At 53.3% G+C, this 13,937-nt stretch overlaps 6 protein-coding genes across 6 annotated transcripts; 4 read left to right on the forward strand and 2 right to left on the reverse strand.

Moving 5' to 3' along the window:
- Positions 1-373: 373 nt before the first annotated feature.
- BO70DRAFT_296480 (Hsp70 family protein) lies at positions 374-2,671 on the reverse strand (the record flags this gene model as incomplete). The annotated part of the gene is made up of 12 exons (XM_025539537.1): positions 374-570; positions 634-772; positions 824-1,028; positions 1,086-1,183; positions 1,231-1,330; positions 1,388-1,628; positions 1,673-1,739; positions 1,801-1,845; positions 1,895-2,035; positions 2,118-2,422; positions 2,499-2,574; positions 2,615-2,671. 12 exons carry the CDS (start codon positions 2,669-2,671, stop codon positions 374-376), a joined length of 1,671 nt encoding a protein of 556 aa, XP_025397161.1.
- Positions 2,672-2,980: 309 nt separating this feature from the next.
- Positions 2,981-4,119, forward strand: BO70DRAFT_354520 (uncharacterized protein; the record flags this gene model as incomplete). The annotated part of the gene is made up of 3 exons (XM_025541868.1): positions 2,981-3,127; positions 3,171-3,651; positions 3,701-4,119. 3 exons carry the CDS (start codon positions 2,981-2,983, stop codon positions 4,117-4,119), a joined length of 1,047 nt encoding a protein of 348 aa, XP_025397162.1.
- A 159-nt stretch (positions 4,120-4,278) lies between these two features.
- BO70DRAFT_431029 (MFS multidrug transporter) lies at positions 4,279-6,513 on the forward strand (the record flags this gene model as incomplete). The annotated part of the gene is made up of 7 exons (XM_025548206.1): positions 4,279-4,293; positions 4,351-4,571; positions 4,652-4,788; positions 4,845-5,090; positions 5,149-5,940; positions 5,990-6,154; positions 6,200-6,513. 7 exons carry the CDS (start codon positions 4,279-4,281, stop codon positions 6,271-6,273), a joined length of 1,650 nt encoding a protein of 549 aa, XP_025397163.1. The 3' UTR covers positions 6,274-6,513.
- A 268-nt stretch (positions 6,514-6,781) lies between these two features.
- On the forward strand, positions 6,782-7,337 carry BO70DRAFT_100156 (uncharacterized protein). The gene has a single exon (XM_025537782.1). The coding sequence runs from the start codon at positions 6,937-6,939 to the stop codon at positions 7,267-7,269; it is 333 nt and encodes a 110-aa protein (XP_025397164.1). The 5' UTR covers positions 6,782-6,936; the 3' UTR covers positions 7,270-7,337.
- A 2,414-nt stretch (positions 7,338-9,751) lies between these two features.
- BO70DRAFT_100260 (FAD-dependent oxidoreductase) lies at positions 9,752-11,604 on the forward strand. Its single transcript, XM_025537784.1, has 3 exons — positions 9,752-10,925; positions 10,973-11,535; positions 11,597-11,604. The coding sequence occupies exons 1-2, from the start codon at positions 9,849-9,851 to the stop codon at positions 11,321-11,323; spliced, it is 1,428 nt and encodes a 475-aa protein (XP_025397165.1). The 5' UTR covers positions 9,752-9,848; the 3' UTR covers positions 11,324-11,535; positions 11,597-11,604.
- Positions 11,605-12,882: 1,278 nt separating this feature from the next.
- On the reverse strand, positions 12,883-13,515 carry BO70DRAFT_354523 (uncharacterized protein; the record flags this gene model as incomplete). The annotated part of the gene is made up of 2 exons (XM_025541869.1): positions 12,883-13,206; positions 13,306-13,515. 2 exons carry the CDS (start codon positions 13,513-13,515, stop codon positions 12,883-12,885), a joined length of 534 nt encoding a protein of 177 aa, XP_025397166.1.
- Positions 13,516-13,937: the final 422 nt, after the last annotated feature.

Genomic DNA, 13,937 nt, shown 5'->3' on the forward strand with positions numbered 1-13,937 from the left:
GGGTGTTGGATGATGTCGAATCGTGTTCGAGTATCCATATCTCCCTTCTTGGTCCGGATTGCATTTCTCCGGGCAGCGGTGCCTAAGGCGGCATCGTATCCAAGGTGCCAAATATCCAGGTGTACCCACAGCTTTCTGCTGAGTGATTGTTTCAACCTGAGTTTTACATGTACAGCTCACTTGGCCGCCGTTTCTGTTTACTCTACGTCCCACGAGCTAGGAACAGAGTAATCTGGCATAAAGCAATAGATATGAAAGTAGTATTGACTCGAACAACTAAGCAACCAAGTAAACTCGACATCATCTGACATCATCCAGAATCCGGGGGGAAACAATACTAGGTTGATCAAGCGCGGGTGACGAACATCGTAACTCAATACTTGCTCTGGATCAGGCCGTAGGAAGTGCCATTGAACTCCAGCTCGAACGTAATGGAGGCCGATCTCGGTGTCATTATTAGCACATAATTCACTCGATAATATTTCGTCCCGCGAGAGTTTGTTTTGGCTTCGAAGAGGTAAGTCGGGACTGCGCTGAGGTCGGATTCCAGTGTGCATACTTCAAAAACGGCTGGGGCTATGTTAGATGATTGTTTCCACAACATAAAATGAGCCATTTTGGTCCGCTACTCACTTTCGTCGCGACGGCGAGGGCTTTCAGACTTATGGCACACGAGCAACTCATCATGAAAAATCAACTTGCTGCGATCGATGTCTGCTAGACTCCGGTTGAATGGAAGACGGATTGGCTTATTTTCGGCGATCTCGTCTCCCTGAGAGCTTTGTCAATGAAATCCGCTGCTTAGAGTGGTATCCAGACTCACTTTCTTGATATACCATGCCATCACCTTTGGAACATACCACCTTTCTTCAAGGTCACACCACTCTCTTATGGCAGGTGGATATCTTGCAAGATCCGCACCATATCTGCTCCTAAAAGTGACGCCATAGTGATGCCTCGCAATCCGCTTTGCTACCTGGTTTCCCTCGATACCGTGTTGTACTGCACCCAGCATGACTGCTGACCACCTATACTGGTTGTTAGTCAAGCCAATACACAAACACAAACAGTGGAGGGCCACTTACGAGTTGGGAGGTTGCATCACAGTAATCCTAGTAAAGACATTCTTGATACGGTGGAAGAGGTATTCGGATGAGCCAAAACCGCCGACAAGGAAAACGGCCTGCCACCGTCAATAAATACACAGGGAGCCACGCGGCGGTTGATTACCTTAACTGCCTTTTTGGAATCTTCACAGCTCCTGATTTGACCTCGAATCAGATTCTGGACCTTTTGCACGACTGGATCGAACAAGTTTTTGATCTGAGATCTATGCCGCGATTTGGTATGTCAGCCTTATCAGGTCACAAAGCCGGGGTTTACACACCCATTCAGCTTAAGAAAGCCATCTTTCAGAGATACTTGGCGGTTATCTTTCACCCCGGGTACAGGAACGAAATGAATCTCATCTTCATAGTCCGGGTCGGTGGCAAAGTTGAGCTTGATATCTTCCTGCCAGAAGCGCAAGGCCATCTCCTTTGCCATGATGGGAATATTCTTTTTCCCAATCAGGTCGTCGAGAAACTCACTGAAGCACACGTCTAACACCATAGACCCACATATGCCGCCTGGTTTTGTTAGTATTGACTTTCTTATTTGCAGGCGCACATACCAGAGCCCTCGGCAACCTCTTCTAGACGCAGAGGCGAGACAGTTTTGACGCAATACGAGATAAGATCCTGCGAGTTTCAGCGACGGGAACGGTATAAAGAAAAATCACCACTTGTCGATAATGCTCACCACAGTACCGCCACCAGCATCACACACCACAACGACGTCTCCATTCTAGTACCACTGTTAGTGGGAATACCTCAACCCTCGCATTCAAACTTACCCGGATAGAATTCGGCTGAATAGCCTTGAGACAGTATAAGGCCGCAGCCTCCGGCTCGGACACCAGGGTGATTTCATTAGCGGCAATACCGGCAGTTACCGCTGCCGTCATCGTCGCATGCTTGGCCTTGTCTGACCAGACCTACTTCTTGGTCAGTGGACGATCCAACACTTTGGGTGTCCCTTGCCGAGCCTGTTGTAGCCCCAGAGAAGAAATAACTCACGGCTGGTACAGTCAGTACATAGCTGCGATCCATCTGGTTGACTATCTGGCCAAAGCGACGATGAAGGATTTTGCTACTATGTTCGACCAACTGCTTCAAGTAGCTGCCGGTCACCTCGATTGCCGTCTTACGATTCTTTGTGAGCAGGTCCATGGTGCTCAGAGCAGAGACGACTCTTGGGTCCTGGGATTCATCAAGCAGTATCTTGAGTCCCCGGATATTCTCCCCGAAGATGGTGGTTTGGTATCCCCAAAGAAATTTGCCATCACTGTAGGATACCCTGCTGGGGACTTTGGGGCTGGTCCCTGACGAGTGGGTAAGAGATGCGAAAGTGGATTGGAAGAGACTAGAAAAGCGCAAGAGGAAAGGAAAGACACTCACTATTCCCTTGACCGGGCCACGAAGTGATTACTTCCGGCTTGTCGGGGCAGTGACCGAGAGCCCAGGCAACACTGATCTACTATTAGTAGTGCGTGTTGATAGCGGTTCAACGAGACTCGCCCTGAGTATGTAGTCCCGAAGTCGAGACCTATGACGATGCGTGTATGGCCCATTATGAGGGTTGACAGTGAAAGCTTGGAGACGAGCAGGAGGGCGAAAGCAGAAGGGGTTTTAGAAGGAGAAGGGGCGAGAAGAAAAGGTGGACGGTGGGGATAAGGGGACAAGCTTTGCCGGTGGTAATGTAATGCTACACTCATCCCTGCGTCTATCATGTCAATCAGAATGACGTCGGAGCGCAAAAACCTCGAACTTCTCCTTTTTCCCGCAACGCTAACGGGGGACCAACCTTCTCCCGTCTCAGAAGCTTCATCTCGTTTCTGCAAGTTTTTAACGAGATAGTGGTCGTGCATAATCATCCCAACATGAGCCGTATGAAAAGTTTTCTTGGTCGACTGGACGAAGGGAGACTTCGACTGGGAGAGGGAAAGCCTCGATTTGGACACAGAAGACCTCGACTGGGAGACGGAGGTCCTCAACTAAGAGAGGGGCCTGTGTACGACCTCCTGGAGGTAAGTTGATCCCAACCAGATAGAATCAATATTCATCACGTAGGCCATTGGCACACAGAGATATCCAGAGCTGCACGATAGCTTAGAAATGATCGCGTTGGCACCGCTGCGGGCCGATGAACAGGCGCGACGCCATCGTCAACAGATGGAGGAAATGCAGCAAGAATCGTCAAAGGAGATAGCCGAGAAGAAAGAGCAGATCAACGAACTCATGCAAAGGATACAGCTTCTTAGCTTCCACCCAGATTCTCTAACTGACGAAGAGGCGATTCGAACAATGAAACACCTACGACACCGTCTAGACGCATGTGTGAACACTCTTGACATGGAGCGCCTAGAAAAGGTGAGCGGGCATATTGCGGGGAACAACGCCACTTTTATCCCTCAAGGGCTCCACGAGGTCCGCGCATTTATCACCTCGGTCGTCAGTGTGGCGGTGTATGAGCATATTTTTGATTTCCTGATATTCCCGATCCCGGAGGATGGCCCGTTCAGCGACATCATCAAGACAGTACACGACCACTGTATGACCCCCCCCCAATCTCCGGAAAAGTATAGATGCTAACCCTTCAGGTCCATCACACGTTGCCCATCATTGGCGCGCGGCTACAAGCATCGGTGCACAGTCACAAAAGAGCGAGCGTTTGATTGTCGAAGATGTTATTGCTCAAGTGGCGTCAGACTTGGGTGGGGCCTTTCAGAGTATTGGGAAACTCACGCGCTTTGCTGAGGGCTGCATGGTGTTCAAGCAACGTTTGGATCGCCAGGAATGCGCATATCGCTTCTTTCGCAGTCGTTCTGGGGACCAATATGTTGCAGACAGGATGGAGCAGGTTGGGACTAGCCATGCTCCTGGGAAGCAGATTCAATGCTCTCTGTGGCCCGGGCTGTTTAAGGTATCCCGGGAAGGATGTCGCGTTGTGGTTCCAGAATCTGTTCTCTCGAGGGCCGAGTCTCATGAAACGCCATTGGACGGGGTATGGACTTCTTAAGCCTCGCAGGACCCGGTGAAGAGTCCCCCGGGAGCTGCAATCTTGCTGGAGGGAGGTGCTTCATTTGAGTGACTGTTCCACGGCCTGCATCAAGCTTGACCGTTTTGCTGCTCATAAAACTCTTTGCTGGACATGATATCAATGGGAAACGTTGCCATCATGGCTATATCTTCGGTACGTCGTCCGTTAGATGTAGAAGGAGATGATTTCCCGGCCCATCACATGCCGTAGATGGCAGTCCGCCTCACCGCCTTCACCGCCTTTTGGCTTTCGCTTCTTCTCGCATTCATGTCGTTTTCCAACGTGCATGAGCACGACAGCTTCTCGTCCACTCCAGAGCCTGCAGCCAGAGGTCTGAGCATGCAGGGGGCCAATGACGGACCCTCCAGGGTTCCCCCCGACCACTGCGACGCCTTCCTGCCCTTCCATGATCCGATTCCATCAGGCAGCGGGTGGGGAGGGGATTATTAATTCGCGACAAGGAGTCGGACTAGCATCGGGCGCCGCTTCTTATCATCCCCGGCCATCGCAGCAGCAATGTCTTCTCTGCTGTCCCTATCCACGTCTACACCATGAACTTCGCCCAGGCCAAGGAAGGCGCCTGGGGCCAGAAATGGCGCTCCTCGCCCATTTTCATCGTCAGCGCCATGGCGATGGCCCTTTTCACTGGTAGTTCGCCCCCCATGCGCGTTGGCTCTCTCTGACAGTCTCCGTCCCTTATCTAGACACGTTCCTCTACGCATTCCTCGTGCCGATCCTCCCCTATGTCCTTGAAAACCGCCTCGGGCTCGACGTCTCGCTCACCCAGCGCTTCAGTTTTGCGCTTCTATCAGAAAGTGCCGTGACGGCGCTGATCACCAGCCCGATCATCGGTCATTTCGCCGATCGAGTACCGAACAAGAGAGGGTTGTTGCTGGGTTCGTTGGCGGCTGCCTTGCTTGGCTCTATAATTTTAGCCTTGGCGACGTCGAGTATGTGCAGTCTGGCTACAATGGGCGCTTCAATTGTCAGTTACTGACAATCTGGCAGCGTTCACGCTCTTCGCGGGCCGTCTCGTCCAGGCGATCGCCAGCTCGGTTATCTGGGTGGCTGGATACGGTGCGATCGCGGAAAATGTGCATCCCGACCACCTTGCGACCACGTATGGCGTCATAAGCCTTGTCGTGGCCGCCGGTACTTCCGGGGGACCTATGGTCGCGGGTATACTCTTTGAATTGGGCGGGTACTGGGCAGCGTGGTCGAGTGTTTTTACCATCCTGGTCGCGGACATCATCGTCCGATTGCTCATGCTGGAGAGGCCTAAAACCAAGGAAAGTGCTGAGTATGAGAGTGACGATGCATCGGATCCCGAAAATGCGCCACTGTTGAGCGAGACTGGCAGTGTTCTCCAACCAGACCTGACTGGCTGGAAATTCTACATTTATCTGCTGGGCCATCGTCGGTTCCAGTGCGGAGTAATATCTTACTTCTCCTTCGCGGTCCTGATATCCAGCTTCGACACAACCCTCCCCCTTCATGTCCGCGATGTGTTCAACTGGGGTAGTCTACCTGCGGGGATGATGTTCTTCGCCCTGCAAGGCCCGGGGATAATCCTCAGCCCCCTGTGTGGCTGGTTGAAGGATCGGGTCGGTACTCGGTGGCCCACCACGGTCGGCTTTTTGCTGCTGGCGCCTGTAATGTGGATTATTGGCATGCCGGGCGACGAGCGGTTTCCCTGGATCAACGAGGGCAATCGGGGAATCGTTATCTACGCCGTTGCTGTGACAGTGGTGGGATCCGTTTCCTGTCTTCTGAACGGTGCGGGTACTATAGAAGCCACGAGTATGTTACCATTGTCACTTGAAACGCCCGAGCTAACGTATTGCTGCAGTCACCATCGATGAGATCGAGGCAAAATACCCCGGGCTGTCCGTTGGGTATTCCCGGGCCCTTTCAATGGTCAGTATGAGCTGGACATCTGGAGCGTTCATCGGGCCCGTCCTGTCGGGGTTCCTCGCCGAGCACGTCGGATATTACGAGATGAGTTGCGTTATAGGTTCGTCGCCACGAGAAACCATCGGGATGATGCTAACGTGACCAGCGGTGATCTGTGCCCTCTCTGGAATCAACGCATTTTTCAACCTCACCTCGAAGAAGCGTACGCAGTCCGCTTGATTCCGGCGTCGCGTCCCGTCAATCCCATGATCCATCTATCCCCTCACACCGGACACAATCCCCGACCCAGCCACCCACACCGTGCGTGACATATCTCAAAAGTTAAACATCCTTCCGTAGACCATCTTTGATCCATCATTTCATTTCATTTCATTTGAGCGAAGCATGTGACGATCAGATCGCATCAGCCATGGGTCGGTCGCAGTTAGATAGACTACTACCACTATCACTATCAAAAATATACAGGTCAGGAACCTTCGTCCTCGATACGAGACCCTCACCCTCACCATCACCCGAGACCCAGACCCAAACCCAGACCCAGACCCAGACCCATCATCCGTGCGCCAGCGCATGACATGCCCGGTCCGAGTCGTGTAGACTTTCCGTGCAGACTGCAAACTGCAGAAAGACCCCTTTCCCCTCACCGGAAAAAAAGGTGCATGGGATCGGAATCAGAGATAGCGTAGTTGACATATCAACTGTCAAACAGATGGTTGTCTAGACCATCGGGCTAGCCTGTAGATAGCCCCTCATGGTGAGGGAAGCTAGAGCAGCCGACCGGGTACCCAAAAATGGTCGGCTGCATGGGATGGATGGTAGGTACTTTATCTGTGTCGGAGTTGGTGACGTGCAAACTTTGTTGATTTTGTCACATCAAATTGGATGGAGAATGTGCTATGTCTGATATTTGGGTTTTGTTGGAGTGTTGTACGGAGTGCCGTTTGTTTCTTGGTGGACGTGGAGTGTGGCTGGCGAAGAATAGCAGGTATGCTAAACCCCATACTTAGGATCTTGTTCAACAAAATATATCACGAACGTCAACTACTTTACCCTAAAAACATAAACTTACATCTACTAGTAAGTACTACATGCTACCTCCACTTACCTACAGTTCATGCAGCACTACGGACTATCCCCGTCTATAAACAGAACCAAAATGGAACAGGGTTCGATAAAAAAGGAACTGTTGATCAGGGGGCATGCCCGGTGTCTTAATATTGGCTGGTACTATGCCCAAGATCTACACGTCCGGCCAGGGTTTATCGAACGCAGCGACTGTTCTGCCGATCAGCGATAGAGTTTGAGCCGGGTGGAGAGAAGTCCGCCGGTTGAGGCTTTGAGAAGCGACGGTTACGTATGACAGGAGCCCTCCCGGGCCGGCGGTTTGGTTTTTCGCCGATCGTTGGCCTCTGAGTCTCGAGTCAGAGGTATTGATTGAGATCCGTCGGATTCCCATCCCTGAGATACATGCATGCATAGTTAACTACTACATCAAGCAGATTAATAAACCAGACGGATGTGATTTCCGGACTCCGGGTAGCAGGCGGTGCTCGGACTTCCCAGGACACACAAATACCTGTTTTTGCAGGCTTGGCTACGGTAGCTGCCTGATTGCTATAATTATTTTTTTTTGATTGATTGCTTGTGAAGGTGAAGTGCCTGCGGATAAGGGGGAGCGGAGGTGAGGGGAGGTGAGAGGGGGCGATGGAACACCGCAAAGCGGGAGGGGTCGGCCTTTTCGGCAATTCCTCCGCCGGCTTGCGCGACCTGGATATAGACATTGGACGTGGCTGTTCTTTCTCGCGCGATCATTCGAGGGTCGTTACTCCGCATAAGGCTGAGGAGTCGCGATGACGGAGGACATTCCGAGTTGGAACACTAAGAAGGGGCCCCTAGGACGCCTCCGTACTCCGTACTATTGATAGCCGAAGAAATTGGAAACGCTGGCCCATAAACCGTTACGTGAAATTGTGGCTATGATGCATCGAACTCCTCCCAGGACTGATCGTCAGGAACACGGCTGATATCGGGCATGCGTCTGCCATCTGGACTGATCAGCCTCGGGGTTAAACAGGGATGGCCTACCGTGAGTGGCTGGGGAGAATTGCGCTAGAAAAATTCGAAATCTGACAGATCAGGCTCAACCGTTTTTTGAGTCGGGACAGAAACTTCTGACAGGTGCAGTCGGACTCTCACGCGGACGCTCGCTTGCCCCTTGGCTGGTGGTCGTCTATACGAGATCGGTTGTGGTCAAACCTCTCGCTCCTGGCCAAATGACTCCAGACTTAGTACTCCGTAGTCAACCCGAAACCATGGGGGCCATCTACGTCACGGACAGCTCACGGACAGCACGGAGTGGGGATCTCGAGTATTTGGTTGGACGGAGAAGTACCGTGGATGGAGACCGGAGCCGGAGCAAGGACTCCTATAGTTCTCCGTGTTATTATTCTCCATCCTATCGAAGATTCTACCTAAGTCAACAGAAGGGGGTGGCCGGAGGGCGGCTCGAAGCGGAGTCCAGCCTGTTCCTGGTCATCTCGGGGGGAACGGAGACGCGAGTGATGGCACTTGGACCAGCACCGGATCCTAAATTAGTTCTCCCACCTCCAATGGAGGAGGATTGGTGGAGGATTCGGATTCAGCACCGTACGGCAAATGCACTGGGGACAGGCTCACAACAGGGTGTTGAGCAGACTTTGAAGTGGATATTGGCAATTCTGCATAGTAGTCTGCAGCTGGACGTGTGAAATTGGGGTAGGGTCATTGGGTGGGAGGGACCAGGATCAATCCTGGTACAAGCTTGATTGGCGATCGAGATTGACTTGTGCAGCAGTAGTGAGTAGAGAAAGACTCTCGAGAGGAAGGAAAACCTTCCGGCCGGGCAGGTGACTGCAGGTGACCCCTGGCGTCTTGGCTTCCCTCCACCATCACAATTCCTCATCAGGAAACCTTCCCACTCGCATCCATCGCATCACATCGCATCGCATCGGTCTTCGCTCTCCACTCTTGCTGGAGAATGCGATCAATCTATTCCAGCCAATCTTAATCTTAGCAGCCACACAGACCAGTCTCCCTCCCTCCCTCGACCTCAACCTCGGCAACAATGGCTCCTCCCTCTGCTCTCGCTGTTCCTTCGGAGGACTTAGCCCTCGCTAACTCCCCCAGGAGTACCGAGCCGGACCGTAACGGTTGCGATGGAATGGTCCAGCACCCACCCGCGGAACTAAGAGCGCTCAGTTATTGACAGCTTCCTCCCGCCAGCCTATGACATCCCGAACAGCGGTGGTCTCGGAACGGAGGTGGAGCGCGGACGCTGCTGGCGCTGTTCGTGCGGCCGTATTGTGCCTCCCTGGCCCATCGGTCTTTGCCTCGCCAGTCGCCGCCAAAGCCGTCCTAGTGCCCAGAGTGGAGGCCTGCAGACAAATATTTTGCGTTCCCGAAATTCTTTTTTGGGCCTTGTGCCAACTTTTTTGTCGTGTCGAATCTCGATGCCATGGCAGACCTCCGAACAGTCTCCATTTCCGGCCGAACATGTCTCCTTCCGGCCTCCCCAGACTAGGCCCGCGACGCTGGCATGATTGGTGTGTATATAAAAACATCAATTCCCCGCCCGCCCCAGGGATTCTGTTTGGTAAGATCTTTCGTTAGCGAACCCCCTCTGGTTTGGGCATCTACGCACACGACACCCACTCCCTTTATGGCAGCTTACCTTATAACCGGCCTCCTTCCATCGCTTATGAATAAAGCCCTCCGTCGCTCTCGCATCGGCTGAACTACACCCTCGAAGCCATACCATGATGGACGCTGGATACGAGGCGACTCCACCCCCCTCCGCTGGGAAGGACTGGAGCAGCTTCTGGCAGTACGTCGACCGGCCCAACCGGATCGAGCAAGAATCCGTTCCCCGCGACATTCTGGTCGTCGGCGCCGGCATTGCGGGCATTGCCGTCGCTCTGGCTCTCTCGAAAGAATTAACCCCCTTCATCCCCGATCTTCGGATTACTGTCTATGAACGACACGATATTTTGTCCACCTCTGGTGGTGCCATAAACCTCACCCCCGTCGCCCAGCGGCATCTCGACCGCCTGGGTGTTCTCGACGAGCTGGACCGGCTCGGACCCGAATCCGGCACCGACGTTGATGCTATTGAACTCTACTCCGCCCGCTCGGGCCGCACCCTCGGTGCCATCAATTTCACCGACCAGAACGGTCAAGGGTTCGGCGGGTACAAGGGACGCCGAGTGATGCGCATCATTCTTTCTCTGGCCATGCTGAAGGTCATCGAACGGACCAAAAATGTGAACGTGGTTTTCGGTAAGAAGCTGATACGTGGCAAGGAGACCAAGGACAAGGCCGTCCTGTACTTCCAGGATGGAACCACCGCCACGGGCGACTTGGTCCTGGGCTGCGACGGTGTTCACTCCAACACCCGAACCCACTGGGTTTCCCCCGAAAGCCCGTCGGAATACACAGGCATTTCGTTTGTCCAGACCATCATCGACAGCAAGCACGTGAAAGCCCCCGTCCACTTCCGCTCCACATCCATGAACATCTCCCGCCATGGCTCCTTGCTGGCCAGTTACTGCGACCGGGACCACAGCCAAATTTTCTTGGCCGCGATCGTTCAGTTCCGGGAGGATATGCTTGGCCATTACAAGATCGAGCCGGGCCAGGACTGGCGGCGCACGGCCGCTATTAAAGATGCCCTGTGTCGAGAGATGGGAGACCGATTTGGCCGCTCAGGTCTGGCATCGATCCGAGACATGATCAGTGCTGCGGACGATTGGATGCTCTATCCGGTGTGGCAAGTACGGCCGGGTGGAAGATGGTTCCGCAACCGGGTGCTGCTCCTGGGCGACGCTGCCCATGCGGTAAGTTCAGCCCTGTCTCTTCCAGGATCATACACTAATGTGAACAGATGCCGCCTCGCGATGAGTCTGCCGCGTACGCCCTCGATGACGCCATTCTCTTCTCCCGGATTCTCGCTAAGCACCGATATGATCCTCTCACGGTCAGCTTCAAGGCCTACGAAGACCTGCGCCGGGGGACGGTCAACGCGGCGTTCCAGGTGTCGCGCCGGATGTGGGAGAAGAACCGCGACATGGGCTTCCTGGAGGGTCGCCTGAAGGAGTGGACGATGCCGATGCAGGTCCGCAACGCAAAAGAGTCGCGGGAGGCGGCGTGGGAGTTTGATGCGACGAAGATCCAGATCCCGGGGCCGGATGAGGCGTCGTCATCGCTGTATTCGTCCGAAAGGGACTTTTTCTAGAGGGTTTGCATGGCCGGTGTTCAGGTTGGTTGGCTGGGTAATTGGTTACGAATTACGATCTATACATACAATTATACAACAGGACAGCCTGCGGGCTGTTATTTCGGCTTAGTGTTCAATAATATCTCCTGTCTCGACGTACGTGCCCCATACTACTACCGAGCATTGTTCACCTGCAAGGATTCGGGGATCCTCCGGATGGATACCCTGCGGTGAGTATCTACTCCGTACAATGGATCGATTAATTGGTTAATCTGGGATTAATCTGCCTAGCTTAATCATCCTCCCCTGTGGCGGCGAGAATCGATAGTGCAGTCACTAGACCTCTGTCTCAGCAGGACTAGCTCGGCAGAGTTTTCGCTGCTCTCAACAGTCAACGCTCAACAGCGAGTGTTTGCTTCTTGTTTGCCTCACATCAGGCATCAGCACAACACGCACAAATCTATTACCATAGCAATAATAAACGAACAGCCGACAATAATGATTGCAATGACAGTATTACCGTCCCGCCCCAATCTAATTACCCGGGGTTTGCTCCACTCAATCAATATAAATTATAAACGAGCGGCAACGTCATCCCAAATCCCTCCCCTTCGCGGAATCAACCATTGACTAGTTTCGGTTAGGACGGTTAAAATTTTTCATCCATGGTCTGATCCCTGCATGAACTAAGGCCATCATACCACAATGCAATCAACTGAATGGGATTGTTGAATACTAGTACCCCGGACGAAAATCGGATGACGCGATTCACCCTCCCGAGTCCCGATAGTCTCACATGGTATTCTCTATAGTGTCGTACAAAGTACATTCGGCCCCCGGGTTCCGCTCGCCCCGTCGATCGAGATACGGATGACAAACTAGAGAGGAGATGCTTGGAGCTGTCTATACCCGCCCTGGTTGAACTCGGAACATCATTATTCTCTTTGTCTCGAACTCGATCGATCGCGCTGGCACGTGGTGTATCTAACTCCGTATGCGCGGTAGTATTGACTTGCTGGGGGAAGTTTATGTTCGTTAGGAATCGCCCTACGGGGTTTGGCCGTGGGCTCACTGAGGCTGTAAGCAGTCCAGCCCGTAAGCAGCGGGCGAATCTTTGGCCGGGCGGTCGGTCGGTCGGTCGGTCGGCAGTGGGATTGAGTTTGGTCGTTGCAGGGGAGGTGTTCCTGATGGATTGAGGCTTGAGTTAGGCTTGAGATGGGCTTGAGGGTGGGTTTTTGAGGCTTTTAACTAGAGTCGGGATTTGCGTTGGCTGTTGGTTTTGGCGGAGGAGTTCCGTGAGGGAGCTACTACGCCGTACTACTGAGTAGGTAGTAGGTCCTTGGTTTGAGTTATATATAGTAACCAGAGATCATGAGAGGTCATTAGTATACTATCTTGCCATAGAATTAGAAGATCCAACGATACTCACTGTGCATGGCCTTTGGTTAAAGAATATATAACCCATCGAGCCACACCACCATCCCCAACCAGCCACCTTACCCCAGTCTCCAGCTTCTCAGCTCCCCAACCCGACCCAACCCCGGCCCAATCACAGTAGTCCACGAAGTCCCGACCATCTAATCATACTGCCAAGCCGCAATCCCCCCGGTATACGCCACAGCAGCAGTATCAAACCCCAAACAATCCGCCACATTGCCCAGCGGCACTGTCGCATTCGGCATATTTGCAAACACCTGGTAAGGGCCGGCACCATCCTCCACCGGACAAGCCACGAACCCGCTCACCCCGGCCCCGGAATACGTCCACGATCCGATTGGGTCTCCGGCCGTGTAGCAGAACGTGGCCGTGGAGGAGCCGGGGATAATGTAGTCCGAGTGGGCTTCCACGAACATTAGCGCGCCGGTGGGGGCGATGTAGATTTCCTGGACGAGGGCGGAGTCCTGCGTTGATGAGTGGTGTTAGTGAGGGGTATATGGGGGGGATTGGATGAGGGGGAGGGAAAGATGGGTATCTCACGAGGTAATTCCCCCCGAGATGACGGTCTGGTTCCCCGGGGGACAGGCATCGTAGGTGGCGACCTCCTCCGGGCAGGCGGAGGAGGTGGTACCGCCGAGGTAGAAGTACGTGTCGGCGGCTGTGAGAGGGAGGTATTGGATTGGGGAGGCGGAGCGGAGAGAGAGGACGGTGAAGGCGCCTTCGGAGCAGGCGAGGGCGAGGGGAGCGAGGAGGGGGAGGGCCGTGAACTTCATTGCTGCGACTGACTGATAATGTAATTGCTGTTTCGAATGATTTTAGTGGTTAGTACCGAGGGCTGAGGACTGAGGATTAAAGATGAGGGTGAGTTGTCTTATTTATGTTCATGTTCCTGGTTGTATGTGCAGAATGTGAGGATGGCATCGGTTGTCATTGAGGAGGATGCATGCAGCATCTCGTGTTGATGGTATGAAGCAAGCCGTTGAGATGGTCATTTGATCAAGCGAGAGCTATTATGAGTGAGACCTGCAGCAGATGATGCCTTAAAGCTCACTTTGTCTCAGTTGTGCTGACGGGCGTAGAGTGGCAGTCCGAGCGTCGAATGAGGTCGAGGATGCCTGAGGAGGCGACTGGCTCGCTACGTCATTTGTTCTGGAAGGCGGGAGGAAGCGGCGCGTACCTGAGAGGGAGCCACACT

This window comes from Aspergillus heteromorphus, assembly GCF_003184545.1.
Source record: "Aspergillus heteromorphus CBS 117.55 chromosome Unknown BO70scaffold_22, whole genome shotgun sequence".
Taxonomy (NCBI): Eukaryota; Fungi; Ascomycota; class Eurotiomycetes; order Eurotiales; family Aspergillaceae; genus Aspergillus; species Aspergillus heteromorphus.

Excerpts from the sequence above, each read along its gene's own strand:
- BO70DRAFT_100156 (XM_025537782.1), top strand. The coding sequence starts at position 6,937 with ATGGAGAATGTGCTATGTCTGATATTTGGGTTTTGTTGGAGTGTTGTA.
- BO70DRAFT_100260 (XM_025537784.1), top strand. The coding sequence starts at position 9,849 with ATGATGGACGCTGGATACGAGGCGACTCCACCCCCCTCCGCTGGGAAG. Across the intron at positions 10,926-10,972 it reads TGGGCGACGCTGCCCATGCG|ATGCCGCCTCGCGATGAGTC; the intron begins GTAAGTTCAGCC and ends TAATGTGAACAG.